General features: G+C 43.0%; 2 protein-coding genes across 13 annotated transcripts in view; both read left to right on the top strand.

Moving 5' to 3' along the window:
* si:ch211-200p22.4 (phosphatidylinositol-binding clathrin assembly protein) overlaps nt 1–14,641 on the top strand; it is a 57,476-nt gene extending 42,835 nt beyond the window's left edge. For 5 of the 11 annotated variants that reach the window (XM_036957734.1, XM_036957741.1, XM_036957736.1 and 2 more), the window contains 10 exons: nt 362–495; nt 1,375–1,475; nt 1,981–2,085; nt 5,853–6,011; nt 6,567–6,597; nt 7,449–7,611; nt 8,032–8,055; nt 8,749–8,805; nt 8,966–9,082; nt 9,320–14,641. In XM_036957734.1, coding sequence (XP_036813629.1) covers nt 362–495; nt 1,375–1,475; nt 1,981–2,085; nt 5,853–6,011; nt 6,567–6,597; nt 7,449–7,611; nt 8,032–8,055; nt 8,749–8,805; nt 8,966–9,082; nt 9,320–9,334 — 906 coding nt within the window. In that variant the 3' untranslated portion in view covers nt 9,335–14,641. The remainder of the gene's footprint in view (nt 1–361; nt 496–1,374; nt 1,476–1,980; nt 2,086–5,852; nt 6,012–6,566; nt 6,598–7,448; nt 7,612–8,031; nt 8,056–8,748; nt 8,806–8,965; nt 9,083–9,319) is intronic. The other 6 variants (XM_036957739.1, XM_036957745.1, XM_036957744.1 and 3 more) reach the window with 5 other exon arrangements.
* A 443-nt stretch (nt 14,642–15,084) lies between these two features.
* Nucleotides 15,085–21,795, top strand: zgc:92429 (CHORD and p23_melusin_like domain-containing protein). Of its 2 annotated transcripts, XM_021577619.2 has the most exons (12): nt 15,085–15,500; nt 16,213–16,262; nt 16,369–16,425; nt 16,592–16,743; nt 16,816–16,919; nt 17,136–17,188; nt 18,127–18,197; nt 19,871–19,973; nt 20,176–20,295; nt 20,545–20,607; nt 20,850–20,991; nt 21,252–21,795. In XM_021577619.2, the coding sequence occupies exons 1-12, from the start codon at nt 15,440–15,442 to the stop codon at nt 21,395–21,397; spliced, it is 1,122 nt and encodes a 373-aa protein (XP_021433294.2). In that variant the 5' UTR covers nt 15,085–15,439; the 3' UTR covers nt 21,398–21,795. The 2 variants fall into 2 exon arrangements, with proteins under 2 accessions (XP_021433294.2, XP_021433295.2); XM_021577620.2 differs by lacking the exon at nt 16,369–16,425 and having other exon boundaries at nt 15,164–15,500.
* Nucleotides 21,796–21,849: the final 54 nt, after the last annotated feature.

The following is a 21,849-nucleotide window of genomic DNA, read 5'->3' as shown; positions in this document are numbered from 1 at the left end:
TATTTAGTTTCTGCAGTAGCGGATGTGTGGTGCCGCCGACTTTTTCGTAGATTCGCGTGCTGTTTCAGGTACCAGCAAAAGTCATCCAAGTTGGAGAATTATCCACTGTACGCACTTCATGTCCCTCTACCGTAGCTTAATCAGTAATCCGATGCAACATAAAACACTATTAAACTACTAAAAGCAAAGCAACAAAAACGGACGAGTTTAAACAACGAACCTGGAACAAACGCTGCAGCGCCCCAAGACTGATTTGGAGCCTGCTCAGTCTGACGCTGCTCAGTCTGTGTCAAGCATGAATCCCTCAGTCGTACCCAACTTTGTTGGGTAACTGTGTGAGAGTTTTTCTGTGTTTCTCCAGGACCAGCGTCTGAAGGAGATTGGCATGTCCACTCCATCTGCCTCCCCCAGTACACAGTCTATGGGCAGTGTCAACAACAACCACCACAACACCAATCAAGGCATGGAGCTATTCAGTGCACCCTCCACCAACAGGTACTACTGTTATAACATGGTTACTACAGGTCGTAGGAGGTTATCTAATGTTATAAAGGTATGATTCAATTACTCTATTCAGATTTATGTTGATTCTTTTGATTATAGATTCTTTCTGTGATTTTTCAGTTTAGTATCAGTTTGTTTTGTTGACCTAAAGGGATTGTTGAGGCAATCTATATTACAGGGGAATTACCCTTACCGTGAGTTGTTTCTCAAGCCAGAAGTTACCATATTAGCATTGTCAAAATTCATTAATGTAAACAGGCGTACCGGTGTTAGCAAAACTGCCTCAAAAACACGTAGCGTCGATACTCACAAAGAACCTGTCCATGTTCTTCCCCGCAAGAATGTTACTTTTCTAGTAATATCTGAATGCTGAATATCTGTATATTCCATTGCTCTGATAGTGCCATCAAGCCACCTGTGAGTGCCCGATGGTATATACAACCTTATTGTCCATGTTACAGTAAACAGAAACAGAGCGACTACATGAGGAAATGTAGCCTCACAAATCCAGCGACTATTTCAGCAGTATGTATGTTAGAAAATTGTGAACTCCACCAACTACCGAACTTGGTTTTGAAGTGTTTTTGAGCAGGTTACAGCTTGCGAATATTGGTTTGGTTGTTTACATTCATGAATTTTGATGATGCTAACTCCTATCTGTGGCATAACATTGATTATTGTGCATTCTGTCACTGGGCCTTAATGCACAACTCAATGTAAGGTAAATTCCACCCAAAATATATAGATTTCACCTGAACTAACCCTTCAGTTGTTGATTGTTTGGGCATATAGGGGCAATTTGAATCACATTTATTTACTCATTGATTTTCTTTCCCTCTTCCCTGTCTCCTCTTATTTCTCTCTCTCTAGCATGCCCAACCTCAGTAGTGATCTATTTGACCTGCAGCCAGCCTTCCTACCTGCTGTCCAGAGCACTCCCTCGATCTCTACAGCCACCAGTGCCTGGGGAGGTAGGTCACACACACATTTGGACACACGTGCATGCAATATACACATGGAAATTCACACACACAGTTTTTATCTACTTAACCTCCTGAACCTCAGGTTCAGATCCGGGGCAGAGATGTATAGTGTTGATTAGCTGTGTATTATGTCACACACACGACACAAGTCTTAGTTAACACGTGTGTTCTGACAAGCCTCTGTCTTTAAAGTCAGGTGGCTTTTCAACTGTACAAATTCATGCTCATGTGTCTCTGAGTTCTCTTCATGTCTTCAGTCATTCATGTGTTCATTCATCCATCAGTTAATTCACTTGTTTCATCCACTTATCGTCCATCCATTCAGCCATGACTTTCTCATCCGCTAGAAGCACCTGAAATATTGTGTTTAACATTTTGTCCAATAAACATTAATTTAAAGAACATATGGTTCGACAGACACCGATACCAACCCAGAAGTTGAATAGAAACTTTACAATAGTAATATGTAGCCTTTATGACCTTTGTCCCCTAGGTGCTGCTGAGACAGCTGAGTCCTCCATGAGTGTAGATTTTGACGCTGTTTTCGGGGGCGGGGCTAGAAGACAGGCCAATTACGACGTACAGCCTGCCACCGATGGTAAAGAGACACAACGGTTGTGTCCCAAATGGCAACCTATTCCCTTTATAGTACACTACTTTTCACCAGGGCCCATAGGGCACTATATAGGGTGCCATTTCGGACACAGACAACCCTAAATAAACCTACTAAACAACCCCTGGCTTAGCTTACTGCTCCCCTATAACAACTATAATCAATTACTTTTAGTGCTGGGTCATATCTCTGATTTGGTTTTGCTAATGGCCCGCTAAGTAAATCAACCTTTTCAGGCTTGGGCCTGTATCCACAAATCGTCTTAGAGTAGGTGTACTGATCTAGGATCAGTTTTTCCTTTTTAGATCCTAATGAACACAATTATATGGACATATACCATATCAGCAATCTTACTCTGAGATGCTTTATGGATACAGGCTCTGGTTTAGATTTCTGGTTGGGTTTTGCTATGGGCTAGCTAATCCTTTAGGCCTGGGGTTTCTGCTACCACAGTTTCCATTTGTGTGTTTTTAAAGCCTTCAGTAGGAATTTCCTGGTTGTGATCTCACTCCATTCCATCTGTTTGTAACTCATCTTTCTCTCTCTGTGTGCGTGGCTTGTCATCTCAGTCTGTTCCTAATCGCCTGTCACTCATCCATTTGTTGTCGTCCACACAGTCCCACACTCTACACAGACAATCCATCTCTTTGGAGGCACTGAGGTGGTACCTTTCCATCTGTTCTCCTCCATCTCTTTCCCTCATCTGTCCTCTACTCCCTCCATTCTCAGCCTTTCCAAACAATTAGTTTAATAGTTAACTCCTCTTTCTTTGTAAAACTAGATTTTTCTTTCTTTCCTGCCCTCTGATCTGTATGTTATGGTGAGTGGGCTATTTTTCTGATTCTTTCCTTCTCTCTCCCTTCCTCCGTGTGCTAGTTGTCTCTGATCCTTCCCTTCTGTTTCCTGCTTGCAAAGCAGGAAGTTCTTACTTCATGAATGTGGCCTATGGCCAGATGGCACCCTATTCCCCATTGGGCTCTGGTCAAAAGTAGTGCACTATGGTAGTATGGGCTCAGGTCAAAAGTAGTGCCCTACATAGGGAATAGTTACATTTGGGACGCATAGCTATGTCAGCACAATGTCCAGAAGCTAGACATCGCTTCTTAGACAAATATTATTTGTCCTTTTTTTTGTTTTTGCTTCCTCACTTTTTTTTCTGTGATGGGAGGATAAGGAGTGATGGGAGGTGGCAGCTGTCTGTGCAGCTCTGTTGTGCTCCTTGTCTTTTTTTTCTTTTTTTCTCCCCCACGCTACTTTGTCTTGCCCTCCTTCGATCGGTCTTCCTCTTCTGTCACACACTCTGATTGCCCCTATTTGTCTCTTTCCTCTCTCCCTTCTCTGTTCCCCCCTCCCTTCTCTGTTCCCCCCTCCCTCTCTCCCTCAACCATCCCTTTTCCTACCTCTCTCCTAGTTGAGGGCAATGTGTTTCCATTTTTAGAATGACTGTTGACAGACCATTGTGGTACTAATGTAATGTTTGCACAGTGAAATACTCCATGACTGCATCCCAAATGGCAGCCTGTGGGCCTTGGTTAAAAGTAGTGCGCTATATAAGGAATGGTGTGCCATTTGGGATGGAGCCATGCAGTGTAACCAGACCAATCAGCCCTGTACAGTAATAGAGTAGTATACCACACACGCACCGGTCAGCCTACAGTACAGCCTCAATAAGTGTAATGACTCAACAACATGACACCACAAGCACATAAATCCATCATAACACAAATATAGCTACTGCTGCTGAGCCTAGAAATGGAAGGAATGGAACAAACACCCATTTCTCATAATTCTGCTACTGAGGCCGACTAGAAACTGAAGGAGTAGACAGGGCACATCTACTGTTTTAGTCTAGATATGGAATTAATATAATCCGTCAGCATAATGACAGAATATGTGGACAACTACAAATACCTAGGTGTCTGGTTAGACTGTAAACATGTCAGACACAAGGAACTACAGTGCCTTCAGGAAGTATTCATACCTGATGACTTATTCCACATCGTTGTTAGACTGAATTCAAAATGGATTAAATATATTTTCTATTTTCATCTACACACAATACCCCACAATAATTTTTTTGCAAATGTATTAAATGAAATACAGAAATATTTAATTATTGACACCCCTTTGCTATGACACTCCAAATTGAGCTCAGGTGCCTCCAATTACCTCTAATCATCCTTGAGATGTCACTACAACATGATTGGAGTCCACCTGTGGTCAATTAAATTGTTTGGATTTTGAAAGAAACACCTGTATAAGGTCCCACAATTGACAGTGCATGTCAGAGCAGAAACTATACCATGAAGTTCAGGTAACTATCCGTAGAGCTCTGGGTGAGAATTGTGATGAGGCATATATCTGAGGAAGGGTTTAAAACAACTTCTTGAATGTTAAAAGCTTCCACGAGCATTGGGGAATGGGGTAAAATACAGAACTACCCAGGCTGGTCGGACAGCCTCTAGGCACAAACTGAACAACCAGGCAAGAACATCCTTGGTCAGGGAGGTGACCAAGAACCCAACGACCTCTCTGACAACTACAGAGTTCCTTGGCTTAGATGGGAGAACCTGCCAGAAGGTCTCTACAGCACTTCACCAATCTGGGCTTTATGGGAGAGTGGCCAGACAGAAGTCACCCCTGAGAAAAAGGCACACGACGGCACGCCTGGAGTTTGCAAAAAGGCATGTGAAAGACTCTGGATTGGCAGAAGAGTCTGTGGTCTGATGATGATACAAAAATTGAACTATTTGGCCTGAATACAAAGTGCCATGTTTAACACCATCCCTACCGTGAAGCATGGGGGTGGCAGCATCATGCTATGGGGATGCTTTTCGGTGGCAGAGACTAGTATGGATCAAGAGAACAATGAATGGAACCAAATATAGCCAAGTCTTTGATAAGAACCTGCTTCATAGTGCTTATGACCTTAGACTAGGGTGAAGATTTACTTTCCAACAGGACAATGACCCCAGAGCATACAGCCAAAGCAACGCTGAAATGGCTTCAGAACAAGAATGTGAAAGTCCTTGAGTGGCCCAGCCAAAGCCCAGACTTGAATCCCATTGAACATCTGTGGAAAGACTTAGATTGCTCCCCATCTAACTTAACAGAGCTTGAGGTAATCTGTAAGGAAGAATGGGAGGAAATCCACAAATCCAGATGTGCAGAGCTTATGCAGACATACCCAAGACGACTCAAAGCTCTAATCGCAGCCAAAGTTGCTTCTACAAAGTATTGACTCAGGGGTGTGAATACTGCAAAAATGTCAAACATGTTTTACTTTGTTATTGGCTATATGTGTAAATGGGTGAGGGGCAGAAAAATCTGTTTAATCCATTTTGAGTTCAGGCTGTAAAGCAAACAAAACTGAATTCTTTCAAGGGATATGAATTATTTCTGAAGGCAATGTAAATCCAGCACAACACAAATACTGCTGCTCAGCCTAGAAATATGGTGTATAGACGGGACACAGCTACTGAGCCCTGAGCGTAGAAATAAAAGGGAACACATCCTTTTTATTTTCTGTACGTGTCATGATACTGAACAGATGGTTTGTGATCCCACAGCCTGATCTTGCCTCCCAAGTCCTCTTTTCTCTTGCTTGAGTCAAATCTTTCCTGCATGTGCGCTGCTTTTCTTTTAAGCTCATATCCCATCTGTGTGTGATACTTGACCATGCTTTGTGTTTGTCTAATCTCTGTGTATGAATAATGTCATTAAATCTATGTCTCCCTGTATCTTTCCTCCAGGGTTTGACGCTCTAGGGGACCTGCTGAAGCCCACAGTGCCCAGCCACAACCAGGCTCCTCCCATGGCCCTGCACCACCCTGGTCATCCCCATCCAGGGCACCCAGGAGGCAAGCTGCTGCCCAATGACCTTGACTCGTCCCTTGCCAACCTCGTTGGCAGTGAGTACTGTATAGACAACATACATTGTTCTTTTGTATCCTCACATCTGTCTGTTCCCGCCTCTTTCTCCCCTCTGCCTCCTCCATTTGTTTTGGTTTCTTTCGCTTTGTGCTTTCTCCTTACTTCTCATGTGACTATTTCTCCCTCCCTCTTCTCTCACCCGTGGTCTTGTCCTCTAGTGAATGTCTGCTAGTGGTAGAGATGTCAATAGAAACAGTTGGACCAGGCTAATGGTAGCGGATGGCCTATCTGCCAGAGCTCTTGCCTGAGAGCCATTGGCGGGAAGGGAGAGGACACACAGAGAGAGGAACCCAGTAGGGAGGCACTGGTCTCAGTCTACTGTATGTTTAACTGCCTTCACTACCCCCTCCCAGGGCTGGCCGGCTCTCTCGTTCTGTCTGCCTGTCTCACTGTCTTTTAGATAGGCTCGCTCACTTTTTTCAAACCCTCTGATGCTTTTGCTCTCTTCTTTCTCATACTCACTTCCTTGTTCCCTTTCTTTCTCTTGCTCTCCTCTTTCTGTCTCACCATCCCTCGCTCTCTCTCGTCCTCAGATCTGCAGTTCGGAGGAGCCCCAGCCAAGAAGTAAGTGTAGGAGTTGTGATGTGTGTCTGCATGCGTGTGTGGGTCTCTCTGAGTTGGGAAGTGATGTAGTGCCAGACTACTTCAGCATTTTCCCTAGACAATAGAATGCTTTGGCGGGCTTGCATCCTATAGTTCTCCAGTCTCAGATAGCCCCTGCTCAAAACAGTCTACTTCAAGACATGAGAAACAAAACTAAAATAAACTTTAAGTATCTAGTGAATGGAAGTTATACTCGTGTTTTTAATGACAAAACAATGTGTTGTATCAACAATGGAACAGACTGACTGCAGGGTTTTCCCTAGACGATAGACTTTATGGCGGACTGCCATCCCACTCTACTGTACTAGGGCGAGCCGACACCAAGCCCAGCCAATGATGAAAAGCTTATTTGCTGCTCAAATCTGTTGAAAAATAAATGTAAACTAAAATAACTTGCCCGCATCATTCAAATCTGCAGGATTTTTACCTGTAACAAGACACATTGAGACCTAGTGAAAAGCTTGAGCTACAATATTGTACTAATATATTTTATTTTTAACACGCTTTTCAAAAACACATGCAGGCTTGTATAACTAACCTTGTGGGGCCACACAATTCAGTATCATTCAAAATCCTGTTTTACTGAAACCTTAACCCTAGCTTCTAAACCTAATTCTAACCGTAACCCTAAACCCCATTTAGAAATAGCATTGACCTTGTGGGGACCAACAATGTCCCAAGTTGGACAAATCTTGTTCGTTTACTATTCTTTTGGACCAGAAGTCCTCACAAGTATAGTCAAACACGTCCACTCCTGCATACTATCCATGGTAACAGTTGATTAACGAGTGTGGTGTTTTTGCACGGTGCATTTTGTCGTTGTGTGCTCCGTTGTTCAGGCCAGACATGCAGTGGAGTCAGCCTGGAGAGAAGAAGCTAACTGGGGGACACAACTGGCAGAGCAAGACCATGACTAGCACCACGGCCTGGAACCCTGCTCCCATGGCCCCTGCACCCATGCCTGTACAACACATGGTGAGTGGTAGTGTGTGTTTGTGTATTATGTAACCTGTTTTGAGATTATGTCCAGTAAAATAGATATGCTCTAGTCAAGACTGAGTGTGTGTGCGCTAGTCAAGACTGAGTGTGTGCGCTCGCGCTAGTCAAGACTGAGTGTGTGTGCGCGCGCTAGTCAAGACTGAGTGCTGAGCTTGCCAATGGATGATTGTCGTCCCGATCTCTTCCACAATACTGACTGACTGTGGAAATCTGTCACTAACCCCTGGCCCTCCTGTCCTCCCCTCTGTCTCTTTCTGTCTCGTTCTCTTCGCTGTAATTATCTTCTGTTCTTTGCGTTGTCATCCTCATTCCTCTCGTCCTGTTTCTGCTGCGTTTAATTCACCTTCCTCATTGCCTCTCTCTCTCTCTTGCACTTTGTGCGTCCTTGCCATGCAGAATGGGATGTTCTATGCCAGTTATGTAAGTAGTAGCGTATGTCCGAAATGGCAGCCTATTCTCTATAGAGTGCACTACTTTTCACCCAGTGCCTATCTAGACTGTTTGGAGCAACTTCTGGTCTTTATTACGATCCTCTACCCAGAAGTGTAGACTCATTGTGAAGTGTACTCTCACTCCTCATGCATTTTATAGCATTTGATTGGTGCAAGCATGGCTGAAGGAAGTTTCCACCATATTTCTTACATCGGTCCATTTGTTTTGAATCTATGAGGGGGAGTGTACTCACCGGGTCAGTATCAGCTTCGTGCGCCCTCTCCCTCCCTCCTGCATTCCTCCCCTACTTGTTGTTTTGTTTTTAAAGATAAGAGGGTTTTTTTCCCTCCTCCCTGTACTTGTAGTTAGTGATTTCCTTACCCTACTGCCACCTGCTTTTAGAGACTAGTGTTTATTTCCACCAGGGAGAGGCACGCTACTGTTCTCATTAGGTGCTTAACTGATAAAATACTGCACTAGGCTAATTTGTTAAAAGAACACTGCTCTAGTCAATTAGATTTTTACAACCTCGCTTCCACGCATGTTGTTTATCTGTAGTTGTGAATGTGATGGTGTCCATGAGCATCGGTGATTTCATTACCACCTCCGCTGTATAGACTCCCCTTTTTAGCCTCTCCGCTGCACTATTTGTGAGTTGCTAATCAGGTCTCTCTCTAACAGGCTCCAGCTCCTATGACATTCCCAATGACGACGCCGCAAGTGCCTATGTATGGAATGGTCAGTGCTCACACGCAACAAGACACATTCAACATCACGTGTATAACCTAGATGTATTGTCCTAGAAGAATTACTGTGGTCTAGCAGTCAAAAAAAAGAAGTGTAACCAACAAAGAGACGACATACTTGAGTACTGGAAAAATGTTTCTCCCTCTCTCAGGTCCCCCCTCAAATGGGTCAGATGGGGAGTGTACAGTTGATGGCCCCCCAGCCCATGATGTACAACCAGCCTGTACTCAGACCCACCAATCCCTTCGCCCCCATGCCTGGAGCCCAGGTAACCATGCACCATTTCTACAGCCCTACCACCGTACACCATAATACCACATCCCTATTACCCCTTTAAACCCCACAAACCTCTGTCACCATCCCTAAAGCCCAAGGAAACCATCCCCCCCAAACCATTTAGTTCAGATTGGCCCCATCCATATAGCCCAACCTTTACTTCCTCTTTGACTAGTCTTCTTTGTGTTTAACCCTGTAGTCTGTCTTTATTTCTGACTCTCTCTTTCAGATGCAGTTCATGTAATCTCATGGGGGGAGCAGAGTGCCGAAAGTGATGGCAAAAACACACGCCGAGCGAACCACCGAAGACTAAATGAACGAATGAATGAATGAACGAAGGAATGACAGACAGACGAAAGGACAGACAGAAGGAAAACCAACCAACACCAAATATGAGAGGAAGAGAGAAGAAAAAGAAAGGGAGGATCAACCCGGGAGGGTGGAAGGCTAGAGCACGGAGGGGATATGTCATAATAAAGGCACATCTCTGTCTGAAACAGCCCCCCTCCTGAAAAAAATTATAAATAGTGTATATTAAAAAAATAAACACCCAAAGCCCATTACTGGGTTTAAAACTACCTAAAACTTGAATGTGTAGGTCGTTTTCAGTCGATGGGGTCAGGGGTTAGAGGTCCTAAGTTTATTGCACTTAGGACCAGTGTATACATTATGAAGTTTCTTTGTTGGGTTAGTTTGTCTTCTGTTACGTTCTCTGGTCGTTGGTGTACATGGGTAGCCTAGGCCCTGTTACTGGGACTGTATTTATGTTGCTAATAAGCTGATATTGAGCAATTTGTCACAGAGTAAAAGAGGGATGGAGAAGAGGGGATCTAGCCATAGGCAGAAAAAACAGGTTTGGATTGAAAAAGATCTGTAGGTTAAAGTTGCATCCCACTCTCTTTGGTTGCATCCACACAGGTAGGAAGATGTAGGTGTTTGGATTCAGTTTCTCTATCTCGAAGCACGTGTGTTTGCGCGCAAGCTGTTAATAAACCATTTCTTTGTGAGCTGGTCTCTACCTTTCTTAGGCGACAGGTCACTAATTGGAGCGGTTTCTAGAAATCTTTATTTTAATTCTCCCAACTTTCTCACCGTTACTGATATCGATCAAACCGGTGGAACCAAAGTCACACAGTACCGTTTGTCCCTGCTCGCTTGCCATCCTTGACTGTTAGGTAGCGAAGAAAAGCACTTATGTATGTTACCCAAGGGAGCTGTTTCAGACACGGAGAAGCCTTTACCACATGCAATCAGACTGAGTATAAACATTAAGGATAGCCCTCTACACTCATCCTCACAACCACCATCCTACCACCAGCCTAACCCTCAACCTCTTCTTATGTCTATTTGTCCATGGAGAGCCACTGGAGAACTGTTGTAAAGTGTTTTTAATCCCTCTCTCTACTTTGTGTCTCTTGTAAAAACAGTTTCTTCTTCATCCTCAGTGTGTCCTTAAATGTTGACGGATTCGCACGCACACTAAATTACACACACAAAGCATGTTACTCACACACACACACACACACCCACCCATGCGCATTAACGTGTAGACACACACACACACACACACACACACACACACACACCTCCATCCTGCGGAAACAATGTTTGATTTCAGAATTGGATCATTCTGACAGTTGATGTCACAATTTGTGTTTCCTCTCTCATAATGTCCATTGCTCTCGATGGTGTCCTATTGTTGCTAAAGCCATATGCAGTCATTTTCTTCCCAACTGTCAAGATGGGTCAAATGAAAGGATGTCAAAGTAACTTTTTGTGTCAAAGGAAGGATATTGTCAAACTGTTGATGACTCAACAGAACTGTTTCATGTTTTTATTTTGAACAAATATATGTGCCAATAAGTTTGGTACTGGTTAGCGCTGAATGAAACTTAATTGCCAAGGGTTACTTTATTGTTAAATATTTGGGGGACATGGAGTTGAAATGGACAATACTGGTTTTAGCATACTCTTGGTCCCATAGGCTTTATAAAAGATGTCAATGTAACTGAACTGTTGGTGCCAAAGGTCAAAACAGGTATAGGGTCACAGTTGCCATACTTTTTGCTGTCTAATTCCCCTGTAATAACACACATTGGTTTGTAATATATGCCATGCGTTTCTCATTGAGGACTGTTTTCTGTTTACTTCCTATATCTTGACGCTGAAGCCAATAGTGAGTTATGCCCCCTAGTTATGTTATATATATATATATATATCATTATATTTTGATGAACAAGCTGAAATGTTTCACTGGTATGACCACATTCAGAACCTGAAAGAAAGGAGAGTTGGTGATAAATGAATGGATCAAATCAAAGTGTATTGCTCACGTACACAGATTTGCAGGTGCAGCGGAGTGCTTGTGTTTTGAATGCACATGCAGATCCCTAAGACGAACCCTTCCCCTTGTCTCGGTCCACATCACCAGTGAGTTGAGTACTGTGGAGCGTCTGACTGATCCTTTTCACTTTCTAGTAGACCTAGCGCTCTAGAACACTATCTTAGCATCTTTGCTGCTCTTTGGTCTAGTGTGCATAGCTCTATATTCACCTCTTGGTGACTTGCCAATTGCCATTGTCTTCAAGATTATCTTGGTGGATCGTCACTGTCTAGTAGACCTAGCTCTAATTTCCCCTCTTAGCCTCTTTGTCACTGTGTCTAGCATGTATAGCTTTATCTTCTCCTGGTTTTTCTTTTCTGTCAAGTTTGTGTCAAACTCATTCGCTCCACCCTTGTACTTGTTTTAAAGTCACGAATTAGTAACTCCCCTCACCTGGTTGTCTAGGTCTTAATTGAAAGGAGAAAAAAACAAAAACCAGCAGACACTCGGCCCTCCATGGAATGAGTTTGACCGCCCTGGTCTATATTTAAAGAATTGTCTCCAGGATCACTTTAGATTCATTCCCCTTCTGACCTCGTTTCATTGTCTAGTATAACTATATTTAGATAGAATCTCCTATTGGAGTCTTCACTGTCCAGTATGTATAGCTCTAGATTCTTCTTGCTTCTGCTTTTGTAGATGATACATTACAATCCCCTTTTTCTTATAACTTCCTGTTTCTTCACTGGACTCTGTCATAGGCCTTCACTTAATCATGCTGTGAGTGGGCGTGTACGCCATCTTTAAACTTAAACTGTCTCTGATTGGATCATATGCATTTTATGTCTTGTCGGTGAAACCAAACTATCCACAATGGCCAAGGGGGATGTATACTCTCAATGAGGAATTAAGTCTGTAGTCTTTAAGTATTTGAGGGTTCTGGTGGCACTAGTCTTTGTCTGTAGGAAGGATTGCCTCGCGATAGTAGTACCTGTGTAAACGGGGGTTGAGAACCAGTGGTGGTCGTTTGGAAGTTAAAGGTCCAATGCAGCTGTTTTCATCTCTATTTCAAATCCTTTCTAGGTAACAATTACTACCTTTTTGATTGTTTTCAATTAAAATGGTCAAAAATAAGCAAAGATATCAGTTTCTCAAGCAAGAATTGTGTTAAGATTGTCAGGGAGTGGTCTGAGTGGGGAGGGGAATGCTAGCTGTAGGTTTGGAACGCTCTTATTGGTCTATTAAATTTACCGCCTGGTGACGTCACCAAGCAAGCCAAAACGCCATCCCACCAAAACAGGCTGAAATTTGACTGTCTTTTCAAACATCTCTAACACTAAAATGGCATTATCATTTTCACAATATCACACTATTATTCCAACCTTACTATGTGGATATATATTAAACACAGAAACCCTTCTCTGGGCTCCTCATACTGTGATAGTCCCTTACTCAGGAGGGTAGGAAGCTCTGGGTAGAAGTTGCTCTGAGACCGATCTAGGATCTGCAAACCCTTGGGGGAGAAATGCAAAACTGACCTTAGATCAGTGTCTAGGGACAACTGTATTTGTATCCCAATGGCACCCTATTCCCTATGTAGGCCTCTGGTCAAAAGTAGTGTACTATATGGGGAATAATGCCATTTGGCACACAATCCTTGTTTGGCACTGAAGTTGATGAGCACAGCTTTTTCTCTGGAATTTATCATGTCTTATGTTCTCTGGTTCTTCAGTAGTTTCATTTCTCTCTTTTTGAGTCATTTTTAAACTAGATTGTTGTTCTGCATGGTACCCGGCCTGCCTGTGTTTTGTGTCTTTGAACTGGTTTCAAAATAGTGGAAGAATAGCAGAGGGGGAGAGAGACAGTGTGGAGACTACAATGTTGATTGTCCTGTTATAATCTTAGGGGGTGCGTCTCAATCTTGTCTTTTTCTCTCGTCTTCTAAGACCTGAAGAGCGTTAGCTCCCAGAGCGAATGCCAACAATGTCAAATCACGCTGTTGGTCTGTTTTATGGTAGGCTTTTCTTCCCCTGTGCATGGTCGTGATGTGTTCTTTCTACAGCTCCCCTTAAAAGCATGATCTGATTTACTGTCTGTTAAAACTCCGGGTTCCGGATTGTCATGGTTGCATTTCTGATTACATGCCGCAAGGACAGACACCCCTAACCATAGCTCTAGGGTGAATCTCAATAGTCTTTCCTTGGCTCATTGCGTCCTCTGTCCTCAACGCATTGGAGGAGGTGGTCTGGGGGTGTAGCCAAACCCTTTTACTTTTCCAAAGATGCCACGTTACTTTTTCCCTTTATTGAAAGATCATATCTGCAAGTGTAGCACCCTCTAGTGGCGAGTTCCTGTAGTAACACAGTAATTGAAGATGTCATCAACCTGAAATGAAAAAGGAACAGGGAAAAAGAGGAATGGCTTTTTGGGGTTATAAACGGATAAATCTCTCCATAAAATTTATCAGTTTATCCGTTATAAACTGATACATTTGCTCATTTTCAGTCAGTGTTTGTTCAATGATCATGTGCACATTTTTTCCCTACATGTTTTTTTTGGAAACTACCCTTCTGATAGCTGAACTGGTGATAACTATGTAAATAGAAACATGCAAACACATACACACATATACATCACAATCCCTGTATTGTACTATACAGGGAATATGGGCTGCGTTTACAAGGGCAGCTCAATTCTGATCTTTTGCCCAATTATTGGTAAAAGAGCTGATCTGACTGGTCAAAGAGAAATGATTTGAATTTGGCTGCCTGTGTAAACGCAGCCATGGTGTCATTTGGGACACATCCATACACACACATCAGCCATAATGTTATTTTTGTCTTTGTATTATTATTTTTCTGAACATGAGAGCTATTTGATATTTGCATTATACAGTATATAGATATATAATAATACCCAAGGGGTGATTAAACGTATGAAGAAGGGGATTGGCTGCATATCTACAGGTTGCCAATGGATGTCATTGATTGTCAAGGATGCCAAAGGATTCAGAGAATCACACCTTTGTCTCTGATTCTTCTTCTTGTTCTTCCCCCTCTTTGTACATTTTTATTTATTTCTGCAGAAATATTAGGATTTTATTAAGCATGGAAATAATACAAAACGAACGTTACAGAAATCCAAAAATCATTGGCTTTTATTTTACTTACTGTGTTTTATTTTGATTATCTTTTTTTGGAAGAAATAAAGTCATTTTCCATTCCTAAAGCATTTGGTGATTTTAATGATAATTTGTTTTGTAGTGTGGAGTGTCTGCACTGAGTAAGGCTTGCTGCTTAAAACAATCTCCACTTACATTTTTGTAGATGCTCTTATTCAAAATGTCTGGAACCCACAACCCTTGCGTTGCAAGCACCATTCTTTTACAACTGAGCCACATGGGGACCCGTTAGAGTATACGGTTTGCAGCATGGTAAGCGGCTTATTCTGACAGGTTTTAGCCGAGCGTTTCTCAAACGTTGTCCTCGGGACCCCAAAAGGTGCGCTTTTTTGTTTTTTGCCCGCGCACTACACAGCAGATTCAAATGATCAAAGCTTGATGATATATTTGAATCAGCTGTGTAGTGCTAGGGCAAAAACCAAAATGTGCACCCCTTTGGGAGACCCTTTCTTAGCCCCAGCTGCCATGCCAGGACACACCTACACGTGTGCTTAGTGCAGTACACACACAGGCAGACAGATGGCCAGGACAGGAGAGAGGAATGCCAAGCCACTACTAGATAAGGACTGACAGCTGAAGAGAGAGAGGCGATGACTGGTGGCTATTTTTAAAATTCATTCAGCCAGGCCAAGCAGAGACCCCCTCTCATTCCTCTCTTAGACACCCTAGATCTCTCTCGTTCTTTCTCTTATTCCCTCGCTTCTCTTCTATCTGGGAGAAAGTTCTGGAAGACTGTGTGGGATTAAAGTTTCGAAGCCCCTCGAAGAGGAAAAAGAAGAGCGGGTTAGCGAAAGGGAAAGTTAGGTAGAAGAGTTACGAGAGGACAAACTAAATACTAGGCCAATATGGCTCTTTGCTACAACAAAGGCTGTGGAGAGAAGTTTGATGCTGACAAGAACAAAGACGGTAAAACCACTTGCTACTTTAACTCAAACACACGGTTTATTAGTCACTGTTATACTGCGATGGTACACAGGTTGGATTGAATGCACTGTAGACAATGACAGTTTATTAGTAATGAATAATATTATTTGGATTAAATGTATGTTGCAAATATTGCAAGGTATTTGAGTTTTCAGTGTATTGTAGACTAATACTGTTTTTGAATGGACAAATGTAGAGGGGATAATGTGTATTATTGTAATAGTTCATGTGTAATAGCATAGATTATGATAGTCTGACAGACCCCTTTGGGACAGAGGTGGGAATTGACAGGTGTTTTTAGCAGAACTGAAGGGGCCAGTTTCGCAGACGAAGATTGATCCCATACTAATAGACTAAAACACATTTTCAGTTAAGCATCTTTGGGTCCAGAAAACTGGCCTAGTCATCCACACATTGGCATATCATGGAGAGATTCTGGCTTGAGAGACAGACACTGAGTGAAAGCATGCGCCGACATAATTTTCCTCGTCTTTAGGTCACCGAGTAGAGGTCTCCTCTTCATAGCAACTGTTAGGTTAGTTAATGCCTTATATGGGCCCAACCCCTTCCCTCTTATGTCCAGAACTCTTGACAGCTGTCTGGGAGACCCTGCTGATTGTGTGTGTGTGCCTGCTTGTCTGTGACAAGTTACAAAGTTTGTGACAAGTACCTTTTATTGTTTCTCACCCTCTAGATGCCTGTCTTCATCATCCAGGTGTTCCCATCTTCCACGATGCTCTGAAGGTATATCAATAAAACACATTTCAGAAACTTACAGATGAGAATCAATAAATATGGATCTATGCTCACAGTACTTGATCAAATTGATAAACAACACGTGTGTGTCCAGGGTTGGTCTTGTTGTAGGAAGAGAACCACAGACTTCTCTGAATTCCTTTCTATCAAGGTAAGGACCATGTGGGACCAACTGGGTTTGAAGTCAAGACTGTTTTAACCCACTGAGCTGAAGCATATAGGCATTAGCTCAGGGAACAGTACTTATCAAGTATATGCAGTAGTTTGCTGTCAGGGTACTCTGTACGCAGTATCCTGACATTACTTTTCTATTGTAGGGCTGCACCCAGGGGCGTCATAGTAACGAAAAGCCCCAGGAGCCTATGCAGCCGACAGTGACATCAGACAAGAACGGTGTGAGAAACAACAGAGAGGAGATCATTTACCAGGGGCCCAAATCAGCTGAGGCACTGCAGAAAGAGAGACCCAGGTAGGGTCAGCTTGCTCAGATGGCTGATTAGGTGGTTATTTATTTAAATGATGTATTTATTGTCCTTTACAGTTCAGATGAGGATAAGACGAAACTGAAGCTGAAGGTGTCCGCCTCTCTGACTCAGGTTCTGGAGAAGATGGAAATCAGCAGCAAGGCAGAACTAAAAAAGAAAGGTGTGTGTGTGTGTGTATCCCTCCCATACCTTCTCTGTTTGGTATCCCCTTGTTGTTCAAATCGTTGGTTTCTATATAATAGCAGTGCATTTCAATGCTTCTGTTGACTAATACCAATACTTCTCTGAAATATATTATTTGAAACTACTTGGGTAGTATAACCTCCCCTGTCCTTCTGACCCTTCCTGTCTTTATTTCTCTCTCTCACCCTCACAGAGACTGCAGTTGTCATGCAGGGAACACGATGCAAGAACACAGGATGCAAAACAGTAGGTGTTTCTATTCATTTTTTATTGGTGCTTTTATTTATTTTTTCTCCCCAATTTCGTGATATGCAATTGGTAGTTACAGTCTTGTCCCATCGTTGCAACTCCTACGGACTCAGGAGAGGCGAAGGTCGAGAGCCATAAGTCCTCCGAAACACGACCCCGCCCAAGCCGCACTGCTTCTTGACACACTGTTTGCTTAACCCGGAAGCTAGCCGCACCAGGAAACACTGTGCAGCTGGCAACCGAAGTCAGCATGCATGCGCCCGGCTGCCGCTAGAAAGCGATGGGACAAGGACATCCCAGCCGTCCAAACCCTCCCCTAACCCGGACCCACACTGGGCCAATTGTGAGCCGCCTCATGGGTCTCCCGGTCACGGCTGGCTGCAACACAGTCCGGGATCGAACCCGGATCTGTAGTGACGCCTTAGACCGCTGGCCACTCGGGAGGCCAGGTGTCTCTTTTGTGTGTCTGTGTATGTGTGCTTGCGCTCGTGTGTATGTATGTTAGTGTGTGTTTCACAGAGAAGGGAGTAAAACAGTTGATGTGCAGTAACTCCTGTCTTTGATAATGAATCTGTTGCATTCTGCTGATGTTAGGGTAACAGCCAGTCTCAGACAGTGTTAACTCTTTCCCGTAATTCGACAGTTTGTTCCAGAGCCTTATATTCTAGAGAGTTGGGTCGATTTTACGAATGTTGAATATTGTTCCAATTCTAGACATTCAGTTGCATATCATTATTTAAATGTTAATAGGTAGCTAACATGGCTGCCATATAATGTTGTAGTATCATGTAAATGCATCACAATGCAGAAACCTCAATGTCCCAACTTTCTCATTAGAAAAATGTTGTCATCTTAAAATTGTTGTTAGCATGTTAGTTATCCCCCTACCTGAGAGGAGAATTCAGTAGATGATTGTTGTTTGTTGTTGTTGACAGCAATACCAGGGCCCAGAGACCAACGGAGAGACCTGTACACACCACCCTGGAGCACCTGTCTTCCACGAGGGGTAAGACGAGGACTGTATTATACATACAGCGCATTCTGAAAATATTCATATCCCACCTCCACATTTTGTTTGCGGCCTTATTTTGAAATGGATGAAATAAATACTTTTTCCTAATCCATCTACACACAATACCCCATAATGACAAAGCGAAAAAAGGGTTTTCGAAATGTTTGCAAATATATTACAATTTAAAGGTGTTCAGATCCTTTGCTTTGAGACTCAAAATTGAGCTCGGGTACAACCTGTTTCCATTGATCATCCTTGAGATGTTTCTACATTTTGATTGGAGTTCACCTGTGGTAAATTCAATTGATTGGACACACCTGTCTATATAAGGCACATATAAGGCACACACCTGTCTATATAAGGTCCCACAGTTGACAGTGCATGCCAGAGCAAAAACCAAGCCATTAGGTCGACGGAATTGTCCGTAGAACTCCGAGACAGAATTGTGTCGTGGCACAGCTCTGGGGAAGGGTACCAAAACATTTCTGCAGCATTGAAGGTCCCCAAGAACACAGTGGCCTCCATCATTCTTAAATGGGAGAAGTTTGGAACCACCAAGACTCTTACTAGAGCTGGTCGCCCGGCCAAACTGAGCAATCTGGGGAGGTGAGGTGACCAAGAACCCAAAGATCACTCTGACAGAGCTCCAGAGTTCCTCTGTTGAAATGGGAGTACCTTCCAGAAGGACAATCATGTCTGCAGCACTCCATTAATCAGGCCTTTATGGTAGAGTGGCCAAAATGCACCTAAAGAACTCTCAGACCATGAGAAACAAGATTCTCTGGTCTGATGAAACCAAGATTGAACTCTTTGGCCTGAATACTAAGCGTCACGTCTAGAGGAAACCTGGCATCATCCCTACGGTAAAGCATGTTGGTGGCAGCATCATGCTGTGGGGATGTTAAGAACTGGGAAACTACTCAGGATCAAGGGAAAGATGACCGAGCAAAGTACAGAGAGATCCTTGATGGAAACCTGCTCCAGAGCGCTCAGGACCTCAGACTGGTGTGACGGTTCACCTTCCAACAGGACAGTGACCCTAACCACACAGCCAAGACAACGCAGGGGTGGCTTCGGGACAAGTCTCCGAATGTCCTTGAGTGGCCCAGCCAAAGCCCAGACTTGAACTCGATCGAACATCTCTGGAGAGACCTGAAAATAGCTGAGAGGATCTGCGGAGAAGAATGGGAGAAACTCCCCAAATACAAGCGTGCCAAGCTTGCAGCGTCATACCCAAGAAGACTCAAGGCTGTAATCGTTGCCAAAGGTGCTTCAACAAAGTACTGAGTAAAGGGTCTGAATACTTACGTAAATGTGATATTTTCGTTTTAAATGTAATACATTTGCAAAAAAATCTAAACCCGTTGTTGTTTTGTCGTTATGGGGTATTGTGTGTAGATTGATCAATTTAAAAAAACAGTTTAATCAGTTTTATAATGTAAAGTAACAAAATGTGGAAAAGTCAAGGGGTCTGAATACTTTCCGAATATACTGTGTCCATGCCTGTATTATACAATACTATTATATACTCTTCTACGTGTATAAGTACTAGAGCTGTTGCTGTGTAAAGACCATAGACTTTAATGCTGCTTTATTATGAACATATGAAATGTAATATTAATGTAATACCGTAGGTATAATACGGTGCTGTAATTCTAACCTTACAGGTATAAGTACTGGGGTTGTTGCTGTGTGAAGACTATAGACTTTAATGCTTTTCTGGATCAGAAGGGTTGTACCAATGGCAAACATCGCTGGGTCCAAAAAGTGGTCAGTGTTAGCCCTCCTCTCTCTCCTTTTCACCTTTTCTTAATGTCCGGGTTTCGTTCTGTTGCCAATTGTGCCTGTTTTTTGTTTTTTTTACATGAAAATCACTTGGACATTTTGCTGTAAACAGTTAACTGTAAACTCTGGGGCTATTGCCTTTTCTCTCTCTTTCTCTCTCTTTCTCTCTGAATGTTTGTTTGTGCAGAACAATAAGAAGGTTGCGTGTAGACATGACTGGCACCAGACAGCCACACAGGTCTACGTGACCATCTATGCCAAGAACGCCAACCCTGAACTGTCCTACGTCGAGGCTAACCGCACAGTGGTAAGAATGGGCTACACACACACACACACACACGAACGCAGACATACAAGAACGCCAACCCTCAACTGTCCTCCGTCAAAGCCAATCACAGAGTGGTAACACATACACACGCATATTGACTTTTGGCATATACACACATTGACTTTTGCATATGTTGTTTTCCCGCTGGTGTTTTGTGTAAGGTTGTTAATGATGATTAACATCTCTCTTTCTCTCTCTACCGCCCTGTCCCTATCTCTATTCCTGTAGCTGACCTGTCACATCCAGTTTGAGGACAACAAGATTTTCCATAAGGACTACCATCTGTGGGGGGTGAGGGGCAATGCTTTTCCTGTCTTCTTTTTTATTATTATTATTATTATTATTATTATTACCTCTTGAATTGTTTCCAGCCTCTCTTTGTACTATACATTCCTCTTTCTTTCTGGCTTGTGTTTCTGTTTTCTATTTCCCTCTTCCTGTCTCTTTCGCCTTTCTCTCCCCTCTAAACACCAACCAACAACTATCCCCACCATAACCCTAAACCTCATATCCCTCTTCCTCCTCTACTCTAGGTAGCGGATGTAGCCAACAGTGGGGTCAACATGGTTTCGTCTAAGGTGGAAGTGTCGCTCCGTAAGGCAGATGCTGTGGCCTGGGGAAAACTAGAGGACCCCAAGTTCAAACCAGAACCCGAACCCCAGGATCTGGACATGGGTACTGTAAACATCCCCCTTTATGTTGTTTTATCTTGTGATTTATAAAGGAAGTGTTTGTTCGACCGGCAGGATGACAAAATACATTTAGACATTGGGGTCAAAATAAATTAAGGTTAGGCTTAAGATTAAGTTTAGGAACAATGGTTAGGTTAAAGGTTAGGGAAACGCATAAACGTTAACATTCGGGGTTAGACACCGTCAATTTCTGCCATAATCAAAACATCGACTGGGTTCACAATATTGCTCACTGTGTTACAGGTTACACCGATGAGGCCGACGACCCCAGTCAGTGGGACAGGGACATCGACGACGATGACATCAGTGATTCAGACGAGGAGTGGGAGAAACCGCAGATCATCCAGAATCCTCCAGAAGAGGATGAGATGCCCGTGTTAGAAGGCTAAATTGATTAGTTGATTTATTGATTATGTCTGTGGTCGGTCAAGACGGTAACGGTCAAGAGGATGCTCTGACTGGCTGTGAGATTGAGTGTTGTTAGAGTACTTTATTGTCCATTTTCCTTAGTCTAAGGCCATGGTATGGCTGTAATATTGTTACTGGTTTTTAATTTATAAAGAAATTGTATTTGAATTTGTTTTATGTATTGATCTCTACTGTATTCACAGAAACAAATAAGGAATATCAACCTGTTATAGGTGAGTTTTCGTCTTCTGCCCTCTAGTACATATTAGGCCATTGTCAGGCATCAGACAAATCTGTGTCAGAGTCAATGTCCTAACATGGACACCGTACTCTGGTTTCATTGCAATTAAATAAGAAAGGCCTACCGTATTGAAAAGTCCATCTGTCCATTCTACATCATTCCTGTTTGAATGTGACTTGTTTGTGACGCTAA

The sequence above is a fragment of the Oncorhynchus mykiss genome, chromosome 21 (genome assembly GCF_013265735.2).
Source record: "Oncorhynchus mykiss isolate Arlee chromosome 21, USDA_OmykA_1.1, whole genome shotgun sequence".
Taxonomy (NCBI): domain Eukaryota; kingdom Metazoa; phylum Chordata; class Actinopteri; order Salmoniformes; family Salmonidae; genus Oncorhynchus; species Oncorhynchus mykiss.
Note: the sequence above shows the minus strand (reverse complement) of the source record. Positions and strands in the feature narration are given on the sequence as shown.